Source organism: Tetrao urogallus (assembly GCF_951394365.1).
Source record: "Tetrao urogallus genome assembly, chromosome: 6".
Classification (NCBI taxonomy): Eukaryota; Metazoa; Chordata; class Aves; order Galliformes; family Phasianidae; genus Tetrao; species Tetrao urogallus.
Window position 1 is genome coordinate 23213731 of NC_136819.1, and position 19453 is coordinate 23233183.

Below are 19453 nucleotides of genomic sequence, written 5' to 3' on the forward strand. Positions count from 1 at the left end.
TTTCCTCCAAAGAACAGTTTACATACCTTTCAACACTTAGGAGTGACGAAGCTAAGGTGGAAGGGATTTTTCCTTACCTTGTTCTCAAAGACTTTTTCTCTTAGAAAATGTTAAATCTGACCTCCAGATCTGTATTTGGTCTTCAGAGAATGGCACTGAGTATTTAGTAGCAGAAATATGGCCTTTCAGATGAACATGCTATATTCTCAGTTACCAGAACACCTGCCAAGTACAAGTACACATCGTCAAATATAAGAACGAATTTGTACATTTCAAGAATTTCTTCAGTTTTGAAACCACATTTGGAGCAGAACCCCTGTGCTAGTCCACTTGCAGACACTGTTACTGATTCTTACTCGTCCCTGAAGAGCAACCTCTGCTACTACTCTTTAACAAACATTCTATGGAAGGGAACAGGGGAGCATTTTTATCATAAGGGCATTTACAGTCCAATTTCTCACGTGGTAAGAAATGCAATTATCCATTTGTACTTTGCTCTTTCTCATTATTTCATGTATGTGTACATCGTACTTTGTACATCACGACTAACAGCAGTTAGATGCATGAATAGAAAAGGTAAAGCACAGGATGAAAACAACTCACTGGTTGAATGACTTTTATTTTCACATTCAGACAGCTGTACAGTTTCTATAAATAGATGTTGTACTATAATATTTACATATTTTCCTCACCCATTACTAGTATATTCCATTCAAAATAGTAGATCCCTGACCAAGCCAAAACAGCATTATTTCCAGGTTCATTTACTCAGAATCCTATGTTAAAGCATACATCAGTTTGCATCAAGAGCATTTTTCCAGGTATTTCACAAGTATTATTTTTCTCCAGACAGTCTCACCTTCCAGCATCCTGAGAGCTTTCCAGACAAGTGAAGTACAGTTCAATAACAAAAACAGGATGCAAAAAACATTCATACTCAGTCTACTTAAAATAAGGAATGCGATGGATAGTATTAACTGAGGGAGTTTCATTACTCATTAACACAGTATTTGAGAGATTCCTCGATATACAAAAGTATAGACTGAAAAAAAGCAATAGATTAAAAGTTTTAGAGACAGTAATCCTTTGAGCTTCTGAGCACATTCTGCATGTTACTATAGAAACGTCTTGTACAGTTACAAATCCAGAATTACATTGGTACATTACAAGAGCTTCTGCCAATAACAATTCCAAGTTATACATTTCCTTTCTCATTTTCTGGACCCTGCAATTAACTGCTATCAACTACACTGCTGGAATGCCTACAAACATTATTCAAACTCCAATCTAAAATCCACGCAATTGAAGGGATGTCAGGGGTTTTCATGATATGTCGCTTTCAAATTTCCTTTCTTTTTTCCATTTTAGAAGCAGTCATCTCCACAGATGGACCAACTTAATAACCAAACTACAATTTTCACATGTGATATTTTAAGACTATAGTAGCTTAATCGATCATCTTTACCAAAAGGGCTTGAAGAAGTATATATCAAGAACTCCATGACGGTGAGTAAAAGTGAACAACACAGAAGGAAAACAATAGAAAATATTACATTTAAACAACGTGCAGAACCAGACTGCTTTCACTGCACACAAGAGAATTGGAAAGCAGAAGTCTGCAGCTGTAAAGTGGTAAGTCTGGAACAAGTACCACTAGAAACAAAAACCAACTGAACTTAAGCCATATTAGTCATCTTAAGAAAAAAAAAAAAAAAGATTCCAAGGAATGGCCAGAGTAGGCCATTCACAGCTGGATGCTGATGCTCAAAACTGTCTGATGAACAGCCCATATAAAAACTCCACTAAAGATGAATTCAGAAGGAGACTGAGAATGAAGTCTTAGATTTTTCTATGGGGAAAGACTTGCAGGGTCATACATAAATAACGAAGTTCTCAGAGAAGACAGGAAAGTGAGCTCCAGTAACTGCAGTAAAAATGGAAATACTGCACGTCAGTGTGCCATAGGGTAGGTATTTCCCAATATCATGATCAACTGGAAACTGGTCGAGGTGGTTTGCTTTTGTTTTCTGCCTCTTTCCCACGAATGGCAGCCACATAAGAGAAGAGACACAGCACGGAGTAGCAGATCTCGTGAGCCTACAAGAAGTTTGAAAGGGAGATAACAAAATTCAGATGATTTAGCATTTTATAAAATCCACTGCATGTTTTGTATTTTGTTGCATGACTTTCTTTGTGAAATGACTGCTCTGGCTATAAACAAAATCTGGAAGAAGTGTCCCATGCTACTTTCTCACTGAAATAGAGAGGATGAACCATATAACAAATAAAAAACCTTTGAGATAAAACCATTAGTTGCTTGATAGTATAATTTCTTATATTTTTTTTTTTAAGAACAGTACACTAAGAATAAGTTAGCCAATGCTTTAGAAAAAAAATATTCCATATATTTACTTTAGCGAGGAATTGATAAAGATAGCTAAAACGATGGTAAAACCAAACATCCAATACTACTCCTTGACTAACAAGATAGTAGGATTCTCCCTTATCACAACTGTGATCATTTTATGGTCAAGACTGGTAATCCTTATTCCTGGCTAACAAAAGTTTTTTGGATTTTGGTTTTTTTTTTTTTTTTTTTTTTTTTTTTTTTTTGTTTTTTGTTTTTTGTTTTGTTTTTTGTTTTTAATATATGTGAATAATAACTAAATATTTTAATATATATAGATGGATATAATTTAACATGTCTATAAACAACACACCTACCACTGCACATTTCATATGTATATATACGCAACAAAGCAGTTTTATCACTACCTAAGTGCAGAGACTTTCACGTGCCATTAGCAGATTTACAAATAATACTTTTAAATGATTACATCTGCTATTACTTAGCGGAAAATCTTTGCCTAGCATGTGACTGGCAGCACAGCTCAGTGAAGGTAATACAGATTCAGTTTATAACCTAGTTTTAATACTGGCTATTCTTCAGAGTTCTTGTCCTGTATGGTGAGGTTCATACTTACTGTCCTTGTGAAGGTGGCATGCATAATCATAGAGAATATCCTGAGTTGGAAGGGACTAAAACATAAAATGTCTCTGAATAGCTGTTGACCACTTTGGTCATAGTAAGTTGAGGATCCTCAGCACTTTGGAGCAGTAAATTCATTGTGAACTAGAACAACCTGATCTAGCTTTAGATGTCCCTTTACATGTTCACTGCAGGGGAGCTGGACTAGATGACCTTTAAATGCTCCTTCCAACCTAAATGATTCTGTGATTCTCTGACCACAGAGTGCAACTCCTGGCTCCATACAAGACAACCCAAAATTCCAACCACTCTTCTGATAGCGCTGTCCAAATATGACATGTTTTCTTGTATTACAGGACAAACTACAATGCTCCTGTAAATTATCATTCACTTCCATTAAGCTGCCCTGTTAAAAGATACAGCTTTCTGCTTCTTCGATTGCATGTTTGAGAAACAACATTCTTAGAGTACATTTCTCAGATCAAGTTATTCTTCTCCCTTTTTATGAAGTATGGTCAGCTTCCATGCAATTACCACATGTATGCAACTGTACTTCAGAGAAAAGAGCTGAAAACAATTCATTTATGATGATCATCACTGGCAGCTATTTCCTGCCTGTAAGATACATAAGCCTGATTACTGAAATACACGTAAAAGTGCTAAGCAAAATTATCAGCTGTCTGAATTCCAAAACTTTATACAAAACTGAACTTGAAAACACAGCAATAACTCAACTGTATAGAAAGAATCAATACTTAGACCATTCTCTTACATCTCACTGCTCACTTTTGTGAGGAGGTGGGAACTTTTCATGAACTCAGCTAACAAGACCAGGAACTTGTTTCCCTTTCCATCTGCTTTGTGAATTAGGGATTGTGTCCTGCACTGTCTTTAGTTTAATGCTTTCAATAGCATATTATGCTGAAGATATAGATGCAAGCTAGCTGGATTGGTTTGATCTATTTAATGAAAGAGACCACACATTCTGCATTATCCGTAAGTTCCTCTAGTTACACAGAAACAAAAATCACCAAATTTTATAAGAGTTTTAACTAAGGGAAGACAACAAAAGAGCAGCTTGTGTTTCACTGCAATGTTAGCACTGCAAATCCTGCAATCTCAATGCAATTCTCTTCACCACATGAAAATGTAAAGGTTTGTTCTCTAGAAAACTACCAGAAGGCATCACAGTTGACTCACCATTGGCGTCTTGTACTTGTGGCTCACCACTTCTTTAGTTTCAGGAACTAAAACCGGACGGGCAAGAGACAAAACAAAAAGTTCAAAAAACGAGAGGAAAAAGGGAAAGAAACAGCACAATGTTCCCATAGGAAAGGAAAGGGATGCACACAGACAGCAGGTGCAGGACCAGGGCTCCTCACTATCTCTCACTTCTAGGTACTCTTTCTTCTCTTTGTTTACATTATACATGTCCTTGACAATATTGATAATGAATTCCTCAGGTTGGCAAAAATATTTTATTGTTTACGTTTGGAAAACCGTAATAGATATTTGATGGTTCTTAAGAGACCCTGCCTTTTCTACTAGTAGTTATTCCTGCTAGGCAGCAAAATTAATGACAAAATGCGCTTAATGTTTGAATCCTTCTCTGCTGAGTAACAGATCTCATAAGAACTGTTGGACACTCTGTCAGTAAGCCAGTGGAATACAGGAAAAAAAGCAAACAAACAGGATATTATGGAGAACATTTTTCTAAGCTGGAAGATTATTTCACAGCCAGATTTTGAGAAATTCTAAAAATTCTCTTCTGTTGAGGACACGCATGCTCATTTTTAACTTGGTATTGTCAATGAAAACGTTCTTTGCTTTTGAACACATAGTCTTAAAATAGAACATAGATTTCAATTCCATGTATTCTTAGAATATCAGGCTTGATTTGATTTCCTGAAGATTTTACACAAAAAGAAGATTAGTGCACTGACTAAAAATTACCCAGAAAATATCATGCTGCTCCTTTGCACTGTCTCAAACTAACAGAAAGAAAGAAGATAAGATAGCTAAGGTAATTTGTCTTTTGCTTTCATTATAGAATGCACAAAAAAGCAGGCTGTAACTATCACCATCAGTATGTGCTGCATCCAAACTGTGCATCTGACCTCACACTTGGTCTACAGATATTGTTGTGAACAGATACCATCGGAAATCACCAGGAGAGAACAAAACCAACACTAAGAACATACAAATGGTAATTTTAAAATGTGTAATAACAAAACCAACTTTGGATACTTCCCTTCCAGAAAAGCTGAAATTTGCCATGAAATTTCTGTATCACAACAAAAAAAAAATATTTAGCAGCAGTATAGAAATTATTCAAAACCAAACCATACCAGATTCATAGGGGAAGGGTAAGTATTTTATTACACATAATACTAGTGACAAAAAAAAAGAGGCAGATGAATTCAGTATGAGTAATTAGGAAAAGTCCACAACAAAATCTATCCATGCAGATGTCATCTTTTCAACTTATGATATGACACATCTAAACATTGGAGAGGGAGACAGATCACGCTCTAAGGAGCCAAAAGTAGGCAGTGCAGACTGGGTTTGAGAAAACTCTCCAGAAACAAACCAGTGCCCACCAATTCTAGTATGTCATGGTACTGTCATTCCTGGAAAAAAAAAATACTGAAAAGTTCAGAATTGGATTTTAAAAATTAACGCAATATTTCTGGTTGATATTTCAATTCTGTTTTTTTGAAGAGATGGCTGTTATATTAGCAACTGAAAAATGAGGGATGTGCACACCCAGGCTACACTGCCCCAGCAATATCAGAATTGGGAAGAGAAGGAGGTGCGCATCCAAGCTACCTTACCCGTTGGCACCAGATGTTCCAAATTAACTCCTTGTCACCAGGGAGTAAAGGTGGGAGTGAGGCTGTTGCACAGCCAAATAGGGTAGGATTTATACAGTTGTGTAAGTCTCACTGCCCATTGGATAACATACAACAGCTCATATACTCTTCAAAAAGCAGGAAGGGAAAGCTGTAAGGACCTTGTGCCATGAGACAAGGAGAGAAGGGAAGGTGTAAAGTCTTGTATCATAAGAGAGGGAACAGCACAGTGCTTAGGTGCTCTCTCCTCACTTTGTAGTCAGTAAGTTGCCTTTTCTTTAAGTACAGTACTCCTTTGCAGTCCTATTAGTAGGGAAAATTCTCCTGAGAGGACTGAGTTAGGAAGAACAAAAAAAGCAGGTCTAGATTTATACCCACAGAAGTCAAAGCGCTATCAGTGTAAAATACAGAAAGCAAACAAAAGAACAACACACAAAAAAAAAAAAAAAAAAAAAAAAAAAAAAAAAACCAACAACAACAACAAGAACCACCCCACCCAAGCCTCAAATTAAGAGATTAGAACGAGCACGTTCCTTCTAACGTTAAGACTTATTCCCGGTGCTGTTAAGCTAAGCGGATGAAGAATTATTAAGCACCATTCTGCAGCCTTTGGTTCTGTGAATGAAAATACGGTAGTACCATAGAACAAGTTCAGGGGACATCACTTTACCTGCTGGAGAATGAAGGTTTTCATAGCAGCCATGGTGAAGGGGCCACAAGTAAAGCACAAGTACACAGCAGTAACTCAAATTCCAGGGTGAAGAGCCTTACATTTGTCACCTACTTCAAATCTCAGTTTCCATTTTTGGGCAACAATTCCTGAGCTTCTGCTTGTACCCTGCTCTATAATTGCAACTTTCATGCTGATATTTAAACCTGGTGTTACCAAACAGACCTTTAATTTCCTGCTGTCTTATAGCTACAGTTAGAGCAATCACACTTGGCAGAATAAAATAAACAAACTCTGCACTGAGCTGCTTCTCATCAGACTAGTGTACACATCTACTGCACTCAAACTTCCTAAGAGGAGGCACTACTTCAAGACACTCCCTGTACCATGAATCTCATTGCAAGGCTCAAAATGTTTAACATAGCTCTGCAGCTTCGTTCTTAAGAAGCCCATGCAACTTGATGGTCAATATTGTCGATTCACTCTTAATAAATTTAATTTTTCCTCCACAGGACAGATTCACACATCTTGTCATATTTTAACAAGTAAAAGAGTGCATATGAGATAGTCACTCATTTATCCATGAGAGGTTAGCTTCTCTGCAACACCTCGTCTTTTCTTTTTTTTCTTAATTAGCTGAATGGATAAACTATAAACCTCATTTGGTCCATTTAAACTGACTGTTGTTAACAACCTCTACTTTGGGAAGAGGGTAGCTTTCACTTTATAAATGATTTCTCAGCTTTTCTTTCAGCATCCAACTCACAATTTATTTTCTCTTACTTTCAAAAATTACATTTCCTTAAGTTTCTTATCACAGTTCTAGATTTTCCTTGATTATAAATATTTTCTGTGAAACAAGAACAAAACATTTCCTAATAGTTATAAGTTGGGGACAAAAAGCTGTACTACAGAATCATTAACAGAAGTTGACTGGAATAATTAAGTCAAATATTGTCTGTCATCTTGTGCAATGTAAATCAGCTATTAAGAAAACACTTTGAATTGAGAGTCTTCAAAAAATGACCCAAATATAATTTCTGATCCAATTATTTTTCTCAGAAAACTGCAGCCATGGCTTGAGCTAATTTTATGGCTTCTGAACTCTAATATTTGTAAAGCCTATCAATGTTTCACAACTTCAAGCAATTTCTATCAGAAGTAAAATGAATCACACCCATCAGGGTGAAAACATATAAAAAGAATATGTAACCATACAATGCAGACATCTTTTGATCACTTACACTATTTTTTTTTTTTTAAATAGGGGTTAAATACAATGATTTGATCACTTGAGCTACATACAACATTTTCAGGAAAGGAGAAAAAATTTCCATGACTTGCCATCCCAAATTTCTGGGAGATTCATTTACAGTGAACAATGTGCAACCAAGTGCCAGAAAGGTTATACCACTTCAATAACTTATAATTTTCTATCATCAGAAGGAGAGAATGCATTATTAACGATGAAGACATTAATATTAGCACTCTCCTTAAATTTCTTTTAAATTATTAGAGAGAATCCATCAGTCAGAATCTTCTATTCACAGCACTAGAGAACAGTGAAGGGAGCTGTTTATTTAAATATTGTTTAGCAGCTAAAGTATGCTGATTTAACAAGAAAACAATGTTGTAAATTTTATCTTTTTAGTAAAACTTTGAGACCTACACTTAAGACTCATGCAGATGGGTGGAAGAATAAAACAATACAGGTATGGGGACTATGTCAAGAGAAGTATATGTATCACTATTGAGTCACATCTAAAGCCATTCTTTTTTTTTTCATTTATCAGTATAATCTGACTAACACTGAATAGAAACCCAGAACTTTTCCAAATTAGACTACAGGCAGATTACATATAATAGCAATTAATAGCCTAAACGGCACAAATTCTCTATTTTCTTTAACTGTTGCTTTACTACAGTTTACCAGTCATACTCTGAAGCCAAAACCACAGTATAATGCTTGATCTTACAAAAGACCTTCTGCTGCACAGAAAAAAATTAAACTCCATGTACAGTGGAGAATAAACATTTAGCAGAACTTTTCAGCAGTGAAAGCACAGCGTGTTAAGAAAAATAAATTGCAAGTCCTGCTTTAAAAAAAAAAAAAAAAAAAAGTCAGAAGAAAAAGGAACATACCAAAGAAGATTCCTATGCATATTCAAGATTACCTGATGTTTTGTCTGCTTCATGAAACTCAGAACACCTGATTTGTTTGCTACAGGAGAAGCATCTAGGCCACAAGTCTCACTATGACGGAAGTGCACATGCAAATTTTTATGTGAAGTTCTCATCTCTCTGTTAGGTAACTTTTCAGTGGAATCTACATTTCCCTTCCATCTTTGAAACTACAGTGCAATTCTGAATCTAGAGTCTGGAAATTTGAGTTACTGCCATGTGAATACAGACCTAATATCAAAATAATGTAATTACCAAATTCCTCCAGGACAAAGACTCCTCGCACTGTATTGCACTTTTTAATGTGATTCAGCTCTATGAAAACCTACAAAAACAGGAGCAAAAATAACACAAAATTAGTAAGTTTTCCTCTTAAAATCCAAAAACCAAAATAAAACAAAAACATCACCACAGCAGATACAACCTGAAGTGTTTAAGCATACACTACCAGTTCATTTACAGTTTAATATATAAATAAAGGGTGAAATAAATATTCAGAAGACAAACTGGCCACAATGCTAGAAATCAACAAATAACTTAAAAGTGCTAAGAAGCGAAGACAGCAGAAGATGAAGTACCTTCCGCTCCTTGCAGGAGGAGAAAGCATGGAAGAGAAACGAAGGAGTTAGTAACTCTGACATATCCAACATTGCTACCCCTTCAGGCACTCAAATGAGTTATTGCAAAAAGAATATCAACACACCTGAAATACAACGGAAGAGGGGGACAAGAAAAAAGCTGACTCCCAAATTTGCCACGATTTGTAGCCTCTGATCCATCCCAGTTTCTGCCCCTCCATGCGTCCTCCTCCAGCACAGAGGGCAGGTAAGGGACACTACACTTCCCCCATCCTGACACTGACTCTTCTGACCGACCCGGCAGTCACTTTTAATCCTATGACAAACTACTAGCCATCTTCCTCTCTGATATTCTTGCACCATTTAACTTTGCATTACTGCTTATGATACATAACCTGCATACTTACACTTCAAACTGTCTCCTCTCAGTACCAGTTTTCTGCTTTAAGCAGCATGGGAGCATTTGGGACCCTTCTCTATTGTTTGCTCATTTCACACATGGCCACTGTCAGCTGGGCAGTCGCTTAGAAGACAAACCTTTTAACTCATTTTTACAAACATAAACCCCAAAAGACAAAATAATTGAACTACACAATGAGGTTTTTCAGTCTAGAGCCTAAATGACAAGATTGCATAAATATACAAGTTCTCTGAGCATATTAAGTTTGTTCAATAGCCAATATATTTCAAGATATAAAACAGTCCCTTTGCATATGCACAGCTCCACAATGATCAGTCAAGACAGAAACATATGAAAGAACTATAGAAAGTACCATAAATAAATTCCACACAGCAGTGTCTAATATGCTTCCATTTCTAGGCAGGAGAAACACCATTACCCTAACAGTCACAGTAAGTCTATTTCCAGTACCTTAGAGATGCACTTGCAGTACTGTATTACAATAGTCTGGATCCATACTTTCAGTTCCTATGTACTTTTGGCAGTATGACCTTAGGATCTTATACTAGAGAAACTGCATTGCCTTGGAGAGAAGGGAAAGGAAATATGTGCAACCCTTCTGAATTCAGTACTAGAAAAAGTTATACAGCCCTAGATGTTATGCTACCCCCAAAAAAGCAAAGAGAATCACAACCACCCTTTTCTTCAAGAAACAAGCTTATATGTATCAACAGAGTTCAGTAAATGTGACCACAAGTCAGGCTGATCTTCTAGACTGCGTTTTTTAAATTGTTGTTGTTGTTTTAACCAGAGAACTAACTAATAGTCACAAGAGATTTTTTGATCAGCATCAAAAACTAAACTTCCAGTTACCTAAACAGAAAATCCAAAGCTTGCATCTGCTTACATTCAGGCACTCAGGAAAGGAAAATTAATCACATCTTTCTTTGTATGTTTTCACCCACATTTCCATGATTAAAATATTTTATTTTTTGAGGAATAGCAACAGACAAAACCAGGCAACATCAGAACCCTCTACTGTACTCAGTTTCCTCTTTCTGTAATATCCCCTGTAAAAAGTTTTTGCTTGTAGTTTAAAGCACAACAGTTAAAAACTGAATAGGAAGGCCTGATGTTTTGTCCAGTAGACTTGACTATTTCTGATCATCATGTTCTGTGTATAACACAGAATGCTGTGTTTCCACAAGTCAGGAACTATATCAGAATTTGTCAAAATTGTAGTAAGTTACCCATTTTCATAACACAAGATTTGAAAGACATCCTCTCACTACACTGATTAAGGGATAGAGATGTTCTCCTCTCAGTCAGCAAACACACAAGCGTTTAAAGGAAATATGAGCTACTCACCCTAGGGAAACACCTTCTTCAAGATAGGGCATTCACTGTGGATCCTAATGTAAGTGGGCACGTGCCTGCTGCACTGTATTAAACTTCCATTTATTTATCATGCAGATGAATTCTTAACTGGGACAGTTACTGAGACCCAATATTAGACAAAATGTATAGATTTCAACGTAGAATTTTGTGAACAGCCCGCAAAAATCACAGGAACATTTTAACTCCTCCCTATTACAGCAGGATTTCCTCTGATCCTCCAGGCATGGACAAACTTGAACAGTTTTTCTTCCTAACCTTATGTGCACTGCCAGCACAGGAAGACAATTTGTGAACTATCACACATCAGAAACAGGTTGGTCCACCATGTACCTTAGATATCTCCTAGATATCTCCTTTGGGGCAGCGCCAAAGTACATGCACTACAAGTCAAGTCTTCAAAAATAGCTTCAGGAAACACAGCACCATTCTGACATTGAAGCAGTGTGTTCAGTCTTATCAGGTAGGTCAGAAGAGAGACCTTTTAATTTTTTATTTTTTAAAAAAACTGAGTAGAAATCAATTAAAACATAGGAAGACTGACTATTTCTATGACTTCAATCACAGCAACAGAAATCTTTTATCCAAGTTGCCTTGTTGAAAAGAGAGGCAAATATGAAGCCTGAATGTGGGATAAGAAAAGGAAGATGAAAAAGAAGCTGTGTCTGACGAGGTCCTACAGGATTAGTTAGTTGTTATTCCCATCCAAACTGATTAAGAAATAGAAAAAGGCAGTTGTCAACAAAGCGAAACATCTGTAGAGTCCTGGGTTTGCTTACGCTTTTATATACATATATATATATATATGTATGTATGTATTCTGAAATCAACTGCCTTAGGGAGGAATTCGTACTATTTACATGAAAAATGAAAAGAACAATTTATCTGAAACAGTAGACCTTTTATTAAGAAAGCAGTCAGTTTGATGAGTGTTGGAATAAGAATGCAAACATCCTTGATGATGAAATTTGGACAGGCTATTTTTGCATGGTGCCACTAGGAGGAGTGTTTTACATGACTGCTAGTTACGTGTTCTTTACAGACCCACAATTGGAAGACTTCTGATGTCTGCCCAGACACTTTGTTTCGAGACTGAAGAAAACTAGGATAGGTCCTAGGTCTACTTAGGTACTCAATTCCCTTGCTAGTTAACACTGTAAATCTAATAGACTCAGGAGTTCAACACATTGAATTAACAAGTGTTATTTTCCAGAACTGTGCATCAATCTACTTCAAATAATAGGAACTCATCTGATTGCAGCTTCATAAGAAAGAGGAGGAAGAGGAAGAATAACTTTAAGGGTGGGGAAAACAGTTGGCATATTTCAAAGGTCTGACCTGCATTTGTACAGACCATCCTACAGAAAAGATGTACTAGCTTTCATTTCTGACAGGAAATTAGAACACCGTTCTCCATGAGGAAGGACATGATAAATGTACTACACTAGGAGTGCTGGGGGTAACACAGGACTCAGTGTCTGTGATTCCAAGTTCAACAAGCAATGTTGGACTCATAGTCCTACAGTAAGAATCAGCACTAGGTTTCTCTAAGGTTTCCTTCAAAATGTCATTCCAGCCTTGCAGGAAAAAAAAAAAGTCATATAGAACACATTTGAAATACTAACAGCAAGTCAGCTATAGTCATTCTAGCCTGGTAAACACAAAGAAAACCCAAGGAGGTTCACAATACTCTAATCCTCACCCTGGCCCGTATGAACTCAGAGTCACGTGGTGCTGCTGCAACTTCAGGAGAAGTATTAAATAAAGACTCTGAGCATGTGTGTCTGAGATCCACATGAACTTCCAGTCGGATCTACACTGATGTTTATTCAAAAAATAAAGCTTATGTGAGGAGAAATATCTAATCAGGAGGAAAGGAAAAAAAACTCCATGGAGGACTGACAGAAGCTTTTGGGTTTTTTTTTGTTTTTTTTTTTTTTTTTTACACACATACACACACTCTCTTTCTCTCTCTCTCTCTCTCTCTCTCTCTCTCTCACCTCTTCTCCTGAAAGTTGATTCTACTGTCTAGCACAGCATGCAGTTAATGTCATATGCAAAACAAAAAACACAAAGCAAAATAAAAAACAAAAATCAAAGGAAGCAACAGAAACAACATCCACAGAAAGGGAGAAATGGCAATTCCAGTTGTGTTTCCTCCATTCCCATAAAATTTAGATGGAAAAGCATCGGTAATTTATTCTCATTTTTGTGAATTACAGCAAGAGTTACTTTATCATTCTATTTTCATACTGAATTCTACAAACAATTCTTCATTTTTTAAAACAAGACAGAATACATATGATGCAGAAAGTTGCCCTTTGCACTTGCAATATTCAAACACTATCAGTTTATGCCACCTGGACATTATCACAATGTGATGCTTTATGGCAGATTCCAAATGATCAATTTTTTCCATCCTTTGAGATCCTGTCTACCGTTTGTTTTGCATTTAGAACAATTTTGTCTACAAATCAACCAGAAACTGAAACCTCCATTAAACTTTTAGCTTTTTTCCTTCAGCTCATTACAGGCGTCATGAGGATCTCGTTACAGTGTATTTTTATACTATATAAATAGATGTATTTATATGCATCCCCCCTTGCACTACCCCTTTGTTGGCAATACCTTTGGGAAGAGGAAACACAGATGATGCAGGTAAGCTGCAAAAAGCTTCATGCTCATACTGTCATCTTATAGATTTCCCCCATACCTGACTGTGCATAAATTTCAGGTTAATTCCTTCCAGTGTCACCTGCAGAAGACCTCCTTCGCCAGTTTTCATATCCTGCACAGGAAACTCACCACCCAACTCAGGGCCTGTGATATGTTAAAGGAAAAAAAACGGGAGGGTGAAGAGAATAAACAGAAACAAAAGCAGTCAATTGAGACATATGGAAAATGCATAACAGTAAAAACAAATTTTAATTTGACGCACACAGTATTTCAGTAGAATCCACAAACAACAGACATCAGAACACCAGTGGATCTTTGAGTACCAAAAAATGTCAGCCTTCTTACATGCAAAGGACACCTGTGGTCAGCTCAGCCTACATATCTTGTGTTTCATATTGTTGGGGGTTTTTTGTTTATTTTTATTAAATGCCTGGTAAAACATGGCATGGTTAAAAAAAAAAAAAAAAAAAAAAAAAAAAGGGATAGGAGAACAATGCAATCACATAATACTGAAGACAGTATAACTCTTCAGTACAAAAACATAAGCAAGCACAAACTAGGCTTCAAAGTTTTGACCTTGGTGGTTTTTGATGGCATTACCTTGTATTTTAAGCAATCAACAAATGTGGTTGCATTGACTAATCAACAGAAGACATAAACACATTTTCATCTATTTTCATCCAGGCATTTTTAGGCATTTCTAGTTTCTTTTGCATCGTTCAATTCAGCTAGAAAATTTCTTTTTTTTTTTTTTTTTTTGCTTTAAACATCACTAATGCAGAACCACCAAAATGGGGAAAGGCTTTCAATACATTTTTTAATACTGCATTGTTGCCCAATTCTTAGAATAGTTTTCAAATATACTTTTACCTCCTCCACCCTCAGTGAAAATCCAACCCATCTTCTTCCTCCTCAGATTAAACTGGACTAATATTAGGAGGAAATTCGTGTTTTTTTACAAGCTACAACAGCTAAGCTGAATGTTGAATCCTTAGGATGCTGAATTTAAATGCAAGTCGCTTTCTCAGTCATGCTGATGTCAGTTATGAATATAAAGCATAGATCCCTGAGATATGGCATTAAGATATACCATAAAATTTGCTTGTACCTCAAAGCACAGCTTCTGGATCTAGCATCTGCTTGCAAAAAAGGAACACTCGCAACAAAAAAAATCATACTTGAAAACCCATAGCAACCCACTTTGCCTGAATCTGCAAAGTGACTCCAGCACAAGAGATGCAAGGGTCTTAAGAATGTAAAAATTAATTCACCTCCATGATTGTTACCCATACAGACACAGCACTTACGCCTCTCTGGGAGGTAAGAAAAACAAAAAGTTGCCCATCTCAGAACTCAATTCCCCAAAATTACAAATCCCCTTTTCTAGACTTTTTGACTCAACAGGAAAAGGAAAGGAATTTACGCCAATTATAATTATATTATTCTGTCTCACACAGTGATACTAAACCAAGAATAATGTCTACAGGGGATAAGTTACATTAGTAAGGACACTGGACTAACCACTATTTGATTTGCACAAGAACAATACTTTCCAATAATAGTAAAGACTTGTGCTTTGGAAACCTGCAGAAAGCAACAAATTCACCACTGTAGATTCACAGAGACATATGAACATACTGTTAGACTCAATTCTCAACACAAAGTGGATACAGTTGTACACCCTAATCAGAAATAAAAGTTAGATAGCCACGAAGAGAAAACAAAGTTGCAGCTTCATAGTATTTTCAAGTTACGATTTTACTGGTAGTTAGTCCTCCTTACATGTGGACTCTTCTTCATACAGGTGTTTTGCTTTTGCTTGGGTCTAGAATGAGGTATATGGGGGCAAGAATAATAGATGGCTAAGAATAATATTAAATCTGCTGTGTACACACGGTTGTGCAAAGTTACCTTCTGGTCTCCAACTTACAGGACATGATGCTTAAATAAACTAATAAAAAAGCCTGGATGATTACAGATGAAACAATAAATATTCCCAACAAGCAAATCTTGTACCTGGTTTAATGCTTTGCTGTCTTGCTGCTGCTCGTTCCATGCTGTCTTTTACACAGTAGTATAATTCCCGACACTACCATATAAGAAGAGTAAAATAATGTTATTTTCCCCCTCATAGGGGAAGTGAATAGCAAGATTATTAAAAAACAAAACAAAACAAACAAAAACATAAGCAAGCCCCATGTGGCAATGTGGCACACAACAGCAAAAGGCTATTAAAGATTAACCACAGATTACTTACCAAACCAAAGATTACTTACTATATGGTATTTATAATTTTGTAATTTCTCTATCAACTTGAAAAATAAATATTTTGCATCTAAATAGCATGAGCTAAGGAACAGGTCTCCCACTGGGTGCATTAGATTACTCATGAGAATGATGTTTACTCAGTTTCCTAGCGTAGAGGAAGTTTCAAAACAATATTACAATCCCTCTCCCTCCTTCCCAACATTCAGAAAACAATGTTGCTGGTCATGCTCATATAGTTTATCTTTTTGTTAATTATCTTCATTTCCTTATGCCATATTCCTCAAACAATCTTCCTCCAATTCTCTTCTCTACTATAACATAATAGGTAAATTGTAATCTCAGAGTAAATTTTAAGAGAAATTTCACAGAATCATAAATTGCCTGGGTTTCTACCCAGGGCCCCAACTACATACAGTTGACTTTCTAAGTAACTTCTTTAGCACACTCTTTTGTATTCCTTCCCTCAGTACTCACACCTGAGTTACAAGGACTTGGTCTATGCAAAATTAATTGTTTGAAGCAGAAATCTAAACACTTCACACTTCAAAAATAGTAGCCTTTCAATATGTCATTTGCAGTTACAAATCCTTACCTTTTGTTTGCTGATCATTGTGTAAGAGTTAATGGAGTTTAAGAGTTATTGGAGTTTTCCTAGTAGGTTTAAGCTATTTCTTTATACATGTAATTAATCATAAGGAGAAGAAAAGGGCTTTCCAAATAGTGGAGAAAGGCATATATGAAATCAGTAAAACCAAACATGGGCCAATGAAAAAAAAAAACAATCTATTTGATCAAGTTTTAGATTTAAAATAGCACAACTAACTCAATTGGAAGATACAACTTTATTTAGCTCTTACCCATGAATCCCACACACTATTTTTGACATATTACTAAGTCTCCACGACCACTCAACACTTAGTAACTGAAGTCCCTTCCTTCACATAGCACAGTCCAATCGCATATTACTCTTAGTTCTTCAAATAAAAAAAACAAGTAAAAGCTGCACATCATTTTTAATTACATCCTGCTGTACTACTGCCTCCAGGTAGATGACAAGGCAAAATGTTACCTTCAGTCAGCGTTAAGCAGCCATTGCAGTTCAGTAAAGAGTACTGAATAGAGAATGCTAGTATTTCATTAAAATACACGACACACCAATACAACATATTTGTTTTGCACTGTCTTGTCTGCATTAAATAAAATGTGTACCTTCTTTGTGTAGAACTTGTTCAGTTGTGTTTCCTGGCCATTCCTCCGCCACAGACACAGAACTTTTGTTTTGGGGCAGTAAGTCATGTTGATGAGTTTCTCATACCACCAACGTTCATACACAGTTCCAATGTTGCTTCTCAGCACAATGCAGTCATCACACACCTCAGTGCACAGAATGTTAGATGAGTTAGATGAGATTTCTAATACTATTTACTGAATGCTACTATTTGCATTAATATATGTATGTTCCTTTCCCTACCTCCATGAAAAATATGTCTCCTGTAGTGTCTGTTCCAGCATGGACTACAAAAGTCTGCTTCTTGATGTGGCGGCTGCCGCTGGGTCTCACAGGGAGCTCCCGTCCATTCTAGGTAAGATAACATAGCACCATTAATGAACTTTGAAACCAACTTTCTTGAGAGGTGTCCAGTAGGTGACACTAGAAGCATTTTCAACAAGAGAAATGTATTTTTAACATAAATGAGCAGAGGCAATTTTGGACAAAGCCTTAGGCATGACACTCCAGTAAGTTTAGCCTCAAAAAGAGCAACTATGAAAGTCACTGCAGCACAAAACAACATTCAAGACTCAAGCTGGTATCATGTTCAGTATGTGATAGTGAGGTGTCTATTTCCTATAACTATTAATATTGTAGTGAAAAGGTCTGCTTTTTTCCCAGTTAACAATAGGAGAATTTAATGCCCTTTCAGTGCATAAAACCAAGCTAAAGTCTTAGCAAGAACAAAGGTTCCCAACAATAGTGATATTAGGAAAACATCAAAGTTGCACAGAACTCTAGTGCCAAAATCCCACATTTATACCTATTTGTATTGCAGTTCCGATGGCTGACTACATAATATTATAAGCAGGGTCATACAACTAACCACGGTCTTTATACCATTCATATGAAGGCAGTATTTAATAATCTGATATAATGATTTTTAATATTATTTTCATAGTGTTGCAGCTGAGCATTTATAGAATTTTGAATTGTTTTTTCCTCCCTCTACTGAAGCTCCCACAGATGCATCATTCATCATGGTTTCACCTACCAGGTTAGCAAGCTTGTCTAGAATGTCATTTAACTGCTGGCTATGCAACAATCCAATATGTGATTTTCCCATCAGACGACGCACCTTTTTCCTAATATCATTCTTATTCACCTAGAAAGAACATATAAAAAGACAGTTAGTTACTCTTCTCTAATCACAGGCAACTCCCTCTGCCTCCTGAATTCAACATATTTTTGTTTTCATTGCTAACACTGCAAAACAACCCATCTGCAGTTCAACCATGCTAGGTCCTCCTTAGCCCGGCAGTACCAGCAAAAATTGCTCATACTTCACTTTTCCCAACTATAGGACAAGAGACACTACATACAACAGATTTCCTGCCTACTCTTGCACAGCAAAGCAGCAATTTCATTACACCCCACTTTCCACTACTGAGATCAAAATTTCCAATTTCTCCACATTGCCGCTTATCAACTTTATTCGCTCTCCCCTTCTGCATCCACTGATCAAAGTAACTGGTTATTATTACTGCTACTGAAAGTATCACAAGGATGCATGTCCTAACAGCCAAATCTCAGCCTTCTTCTGAAATAAAATCATTCCAAGTATACTCAAATTCCACCTTAAAGCTTATCTTCATATTCTATCAGAAAAAAAAAAAAAAAAATTTAAAAAAAAAAAAATCAATCCTTGTTTCTTTCCCCACTTTCCCCTCCAAAAAAATCACATGAAGCAACTTCTCCACTGGTTGGATATCAGACATTCTTAATCTTTTCACTACTATGGAGTGATACTTCACTTCCTCATATACAACATAAGAAGTTATCAAACTACCGCTTATGTATACACCCAGTCTGATTCTCAAGGTGTTGTACTAGCAGAATAGTGCACCAAAACTGTTACAGGATTGTCCTGGAAAAGCAAGTCTACATCTAGACAGAAGTTTTATAAGATTGATTTTCCAGTAACTTTCAATGGAAAATTTGCATTATTTCAGAAATAATTTAGATTAAAAGAAAGTTATTAGTAGCCACCTACAGTCTTAAGAACATATAAGACAGCCCACTGAATGAAAAAAAGGATTTTGTAAAGTAACTGCAAGTTTCACATTGAGCTATTGATATGCATATTCATAATCTGCCCATATTTTCCTTTCAACTCTGTCTTCCCCAAAATGAACTGGAATTTGCAGCTGTTAGGAAACCAGACTAGAGATGCT

General features: G+C 36.4%; 1 protein-coding gene across 1 annotated transcript in view; it reads right to left on the bottom strand.

The window, feature by feature from the left end:
* Window positions 1-1989: 1989 nt before the first annotated feature.
* Window positions 1990-19453, bottom strand: part of MADD (MAP kinase activating death domain) — a gene marked incomplete at both ends in the record, with an annotated part of 57638 nt that continues 40174 nt past the window's right edge. The window contains 8 exons of the mRNA XM_079537434.1: window positions 1990-2097; window positions 4190-4236; window positions 8948-9017; window positions 13779-13885; window positions 15758-15830; window positions 17219-17383; window positions 17481-17588; window positions 18274-18384. Coding sequence (XP_079393560.1) covers window positions 1990-2097; window positions 4190-4236; window positions 8948-9017; window positions 13779-13885; window positions 15758-15830; window positions 17219-17383; window positions 17481-17588; window positions 18274-18384 — 789 coding nt within the window. The remainder of the gene's footprint in view (window positions 2098-4189; window positions 4237-8947; window positions 9018-13778; window positions 13886-15757; window positions 15831-17218; window positions 17384-17480; window positions 17589-18273; window positions 18385-19453) is intronic.